This window comes from Pongo pygmaeus, chromosome 9, assembly GCF_028885625.2.
Source record: "Pongo pygmaeus isolate AG05252 chromosome 9, NHGRI_mPonPyg2-v2.0_pri, whole genome shotgun sequence".
In the NCBI taxonomy this organism is placed as follows: domain Eukaryota; kingdom Metazoa; phylum Chordata; class Mammalia; order Primates; family Hominidae; genus Pongo; species Pongo pygmaeus.
In genome coordinates, this window is record NC_072382.2 from 62,956,425 (window position 1) to 62,962,483 (window position 6,059).

The following is a 6,059-nucleotide window of genomic DNA, read 5'->3' on the forward strand; positions in this document are numbered from 1 at the left end:
GGTGTTGATGTCTACCACTATTATTATGTGACTAAGTCTTTTCATAGGTCCACAAGTACTTGTTTTATGAATCTGGGTGCTCCAATGTTGGGTGCATATATATTTAGTAAAGTCTTCTTGTCGAATTAAACCCTTTATCATTATGTAATGCCCTTCTTAGTCCTTTTTTACTGTTGTCGGTTTAAAGTCTGTTTTATCTGATATAAGAATAGAAACCCCTGGGGCGCGGGCGGGTGACGCGGCTGGGCCCCTTGTCTGTGTGTGGGGCTGAGGGGCCCCGGGGGCGGTGGGGGCTCCCAGTGGGGGTAGCGGTGGGGCAGGAGGGCCTGGACATGGCGCTGAGGGGCCGCCCCCCGGGAAGATGAATAAGGGCTGGCTGGAGCTGGAGAGCGACCCAGGCCTCTTCACCCTGCTCGTGGAAGATTTCGGTGTCAAAGGGGTGCAAGTGGAGGAGATCTATGACCTTCAGAGCAAATGTCAGGGCCCTGTATATGGATTTATCTTCCTGTTCAAATGGATCGAAGAGCGCCAGTCCCGGCGAAAGGTCTCTACCTTGGTGGATGATACGTCCATGATTGATGATGATATTGTGAATAACATGTTCTTTGCCCACCAGCTGATACCCAACTCTTGTGCCACTCATGCCTTGCTGAGCGTGCTCCTGAACCGCAGCACCATGGACCTGGGACCCACCCTGAGTCTCATGAAGGACTTCACCAAGGGCTTCAGCCCTGAGAGCAAAGGATATGCGATTGGCAATGCCCCGGAGTTGGCCAAGGCACATAATAGCCATGCCAGGCCCGAGCCACGCCACCTCCCTGAGAAGCAGAATGGCCTTAGTGCAGTGCGGACCATGGAGGCGTTCCACTTTATCAGCTATGTGCCTATCACAGGCCGGCTCTTTGAGCTGGATGGGCTGAAGGTCTACCCCATTGACCATGGGCCCTGGGGGGAGGACGAGGAGTGGACAGACAAGTCCCGGCGGGTCATCATGGAGCGTATCGGCCTCGCCACTGCAGGAGAGCCCTACCACGACATCCGCTTCAACCTGATGGCAGTGGTGCCCGACCGCAGGATCAAGTATGAGGCCAGGATGCACGTGCTGAAGGTGAACCGTCAGACAGTACTAGAGGCTCTGCAGCAGCTGATAAGAGTAACACAGCCAGAGCTGATTTAGACCCACAAGTCTCAAGAGTCACAGCTGCCTGAGGAGTCCAAGTCAGCCAGCAACAAGTCCCCGCTGGTGCTGGAAGCAAACAGGGCCCCTGCAGCCTCTGAGGGCACCCACACAGATGGTGCAGAGGAGGCAGCTGGTTCATGCGCACAAGCCCCATCCCACAGCCCTCCCAACAAACCCAAGCTGGTAGTGAAGCCTCCAGGCAGCAGCCTCAATGGGGTTCCCCCCAACCCCACTCCCATTGTCCAGCGGCTGCCAGCCTTTCTAGACAATCACAATTATGCCAAGTCCCCCATGCAGGAGGAAGAAGACCTGGCGGCAGGTGTGGGCTACGGCCGAGTTCCAGTCCGCCCACCCCAGCAGTACTCAGATGACGAGGATGACTATGAGGATGATGAGGAGGATGACGTGCAGAACACCAACTCTGCCCTTAGGTATAAGGGGAAGGGAACAGGGAAGCCAGGGGCATTGAGCGGTTCTGCTGATGGGCAACTGTCAGTGCTGCAGCCCAACACCATCAACGTCTTGGCTGAGAAGCTCAAAGAGTCCCAGAAGGACCTCTCAGTTCCTCTGTCCATCAAGACTAGCAGCGGGGCTGGGAGTGCAGCTGTCCAGCTGTGGCAGTGCCCACACACTCGCAGCCCTCACCCACCCCCAGCAATGAGAGTACGGACACGGCCTCTGAGATCGGCAGTGCTTTCAACTCGCCACTGCGCTCGCCCATCCGCTCGGCCAACCGGACGCGGCCCTCCAGCCCTGTCACCTCCTACATCTCCAAGGTGCTTTTTGGAGAGGATGACAGCCTGCTGCGTGTTGACTGCATACACTACAACCGTGCTGTCCGTGATCTGGGGTCCTGTCATCAGCACAGGCCTGCTGCACCTGGCTGAGGATGGGGTGCTGAGTCACCTGGCGCTGACAGAGGGTAGGAAGGTTTCCTCGCCCTCCGTCAGACCAATCCAAGGCAGCCAGGGGTCCAGCAGCCCAGTGGAGAAGGAGGTCATGGAAGCCACGGACAGCAGAGAGAAGACGGGGATGGAGCTGCTGGCACTGCTAAAGTGTGTGGAGGCTGAGATTGCAAACTATGAGGCATGCCTCAAGGAAGAGATAGAGAAGAGGAAGAAGTTCAAGACTGATGACCAGAGAAGGACCCACAACTATGATGAGTTCATCTGCACCTTTATCTCCACGCTGGCTCAGGAAGGCATGCTGGCCAACCTAGTGGAGCAGAACATCTCTGTGCGGCGGCGCCAAGGGGTCAGCATCGGCCGGCTCCACAAGCAGCGGAAGCCTGACCGGCGGAAACGCTCTCGCCCCTACAAGGCCAAGCGCCAGTGAGGACTGCTGGCCCTGACTCTGCAGCCCACTCTTGCCGTGTGGCCCTCACCAGGGTCCTTCCCTGCCTCACTTCCCCTTTTCCCAGTATTACTGAATAGTCCCAGCCAGAGAGTCCAGGCCCTGGGAATGGGAGGAACCAGGCCACATTCCTTCCATCGTGCCCTGAGGCCTGACACGGCAGATCAGCCCCGTAGTGCTCAGGAGGCAGCATCTGGAGTTGGGGCACAGCGAGGTACTGCAGCTTCCTCCACAGCAGGCTGTGCAGCAGCAGGACCTGGCCCTTCTGCCTGGGCAGCAGAATATATATTTTACCTATCAGAGACATCTATTTTTCTGGGCTCCAACCCAGCATGCCACCATGTTGACATAAGTTCCTACCTGACTATGCTTTCTCTCCTAGGAGCCGTCCTGGTGGGCCCAGGTCCTTGTATCATGCCATGGTCCCAACTACAGGGTCCTAGCTGGGGGCCTGGGTGGGCCCTGGACTCTGGGCCCTGCTGCTCTAGCCCCAGCCACCAGCCTGTCCCTGTTGTAAGGAAGCCAGGCCTTCTGTCTTCATTCCTCTTAGGAAAGTGCCAAACTCAGGGACCCAGCACTGGGCTGGGTTGGGAGTAGGGTGTCCCAGTGGGGTTGGGGTGAGCAGGCTGCTGGGATCCCACGGCCTGAGCAGAGCATGTGGGAACTGTTCAGTGGCCTGTGAACTGTCTTCCTTGTTCTAGACAGGCTGTTCAAGACTGCTCTCCACAGCAAGGTTCTGGGGCTCTTCACCTTCAGTGTTGTGGCCCTAGCTATGGGCCTAAATTGGGCTCTAGGTCTCTGTCCCTGGAGCTTGAGGCTCAGAAGAGCCTCTGTCCAGCCCCTCAGTATTACCATGTCTCCCTCTCAGGGGTAGCAGAGACAGGGTTGCTTATAGGAAGCTGGCACCACTCAGCTCTTTCCTGCTACTCCAGCTTCCTCAGCCTCTGCAAGGCACTCAGGGTGGGGGACAGCAGGATCAAGACAACCAGTTGGAGCCGCTGTGTTCCAGAGGGCCTGATGCCAAGGGGTAATGGGCCCAGCAGTGCCTCTGGAGCCCAGGCCCCAACACAGCCCCATGGCTTCTGCCAGATGGCTTTGAAAAAGGTGATCCAAGCAGGCCCCTTTATCTGTACATAGTGACTGAGTGGGGGGTGCTGGCAAGTGTGGCAGCTGCCTCTGGGTTGAGCACAGCTTGACCCCTCTAGCCCCTGTAAACACTGGATCAATGAATGAATAAAACTCTCCTAAGAATCTCCTGAGAAATGAAAAAAAAAAAAAGAATAGAAACCCCTGATCTTTTTGGTTTTTCATTTGCATGACAAATCTTTCTCCAACCCTTTACTTTGAGCCTATGTGTGTGTTTACATGTGAAATGAGTCTCCTCAGCACAGCAGACAGATGGATCTTGTTTTCTAAATTCAACTTGCCACTCTGTGCCTTTTAAGTGGGGCTGTTCAGAGCATCTACGTTCAAGGTTAATATTGATATGCAAGGTTTTGATCCTATCATCAAGTTGTTAAGTGGTTACTTTGTAGTTTATATTATGTGGTTACTTTATAGGGTCTGTGGGCTATGTACTTAACTGTGTTTTTTTGATAGCAGGTATCCTTCTTTCATTTCCATGATGAGAACTCCCTTAAGGATTTTTTGTATGGTTGGTCTAGTGGTAACAAATTTTCTTAGTGCATGCTTCTCTGGAAAATATTTTATTTTTCCTTTGCTTATGAAGCTTAGTTTGGCAGGATACAAAATTCTTGGTTGAAATTTCTTTTCTTTAAGAATGCTGAAAACTAACCCAGTTAAACAAAAATAAAGAAAAAAGAATTTAGGAAATGAGCAAAAGTCTTCAAGAAATATGGGATTAGAATTAGGAGAATTTCAAGCTCTGAAATTCTTTCTTCTGCTTGGGCCAGTCTATTGATAAAGCTTTCAATTGTATTTTGAAATTCCTTAAGTGAGTTTTTCAATTCCATAGCTCTGATTGATTTATTTTTAAGATTTCTATCTCCTCTTTCATTTCATGGATTGATTTAGAAGTTTCTTTGTGCTGATTTTCAACCTTGTCTTGGAACTCATTAAGCTTTGTTGCAATCCATGTTTTGAATTCTTTGTCATTTCTTAGTTTCCCTTTTGGTTAGGAACTATTGCTGGAGAGCTGGTGTGACCCTTTGGTGGTGTCACTACATTCAGATTTTTCATGGTGCCAGAATTCTAGTTTCTTCTCATTTGGAGATGTTGGCACTTCAAATTTTTGTAATTATTTTTATGTGGGTAGAGTTTATCCTTTTTCTTTCTCACTCTATAATATTATCGTTTTTTTCTTCTTTCCCTTTCTCTTCTTCCATAGTGAGTGTAACTATAGAGATTTCTAGGTAGGGTATTTTGGCTTTGCTTCTCTAGCTCTATGCACCTCTGTTGGCAGGCTTTATATTGGGCTGTGCATTTTGGCCTACAAGCCAGTTGTTGGTTCTTATGGGTGAGTGCCAGCTGTGACTAATGCAGCTGGATATATATTTGATCTTTTTTTTACTGGAAGAAGCTCTTTGTTGCCTCAGGCAATGGGCTGATCGATGGAGTGCACGGTGGTTTGAAGTTCCTGCTCAGTCCTGGGAGTGTTGGGGGGAAATTAGGGAGGGCTGAGCCAGGTAGTCCTGCCTATTAGGTCCCCTGACGGCAGACACAAGCACTAGCACTCAGGGAGAATCTAGTGAGTGGCCACCAAGCAACTCAGAGATGTGCCTAGGTGTGGAGTTGAGAGTCCTCCTGGGCCCCACATTCTCTGCATGAGAAGAGGAGGTAGCCTAAACCCCTAAACCAGGAGAGTGGGTGCACTACATGCCTGGAGGTCTGCCTGGGTGTGGAGCAGAGAGGGCCCCACTGCATCACAGCCTATGTCCATAAAGACTAGAGTGGCTCAGGCCACTCGTCCAGGCAAGCAGGTACTCTGAATGCCTGGAATTCTGCCTAGGCATGGAGCAGAGAGGGCCCTGCTATAGCGTGATCTCAGGGGAGCATATTGGGGCATCCAGCAATGACAAATGCAGACCAGTTCCAGGTTGTCAAGCTGGTCCTGGCTGCAAGTATTGTCATCAGGAGAAACTGCAGCAGTAGCAGCTTTCCTCCCACCACAGGCCTGCATCAGAGGAGAGCACAATTCCAATGCCTACTACTGAGGCGCTTTCCACTGTTCTGACTGTGGAGGCCCTTATCCTGCTCCAGAGCAGGCACTCCAATCTCTAGCCTGAACTAAAATGCCTGCATGGCCATGCTTCTGGGTCACCAAAGAATGGCTGACTTTCTATGTGCCTAGATTAAAAATGGTGTGCTGCTCTTGTTTCTGGGTCTGGGAAAATGCCTGCAGCTTTTCCCTGTATCTTTCCCTCTCAGTGCCTCCAAGCCACTCCTCAACTTAGCTCCAGAGCTTGAGAGAAATAAAGTGTTCTCTCTGGGCTTAGGTTGCTCAGATCCCCAGTGGAAAGGTGAGTCAAAGAGAGAGGTTCTCTGCCTTTCTCATGTACTGGGAATT

The 6,059-nt window shown here is 51.7% G+C and overlaps 1 protein-coding gene across 1 annotated transcript; it reads left to right on the top strand.

The window, feature by feature from the left end:
* The first annotated feature begins 269 nt into the window (after positions 1–269).
* On the top strand, positions 270–2,655 carry LOC129007103 (ubiquitin carboxyl-terminal hydrolase BAP1-like). Its single transcript, XM_054437431.2, is given in 3 exon segments — positions 270–1,780; positions 1,783–2,028; positions 2,030–2,655. Coding segments are annotated over 3 exon segments (2,151 nt in total). The 5' UTR covers positions 270–361; the 3' UTR covers positions 2,516–2,655.
* Positions 2,656–6,059: the final 3,404 nt, after the last annotated feature.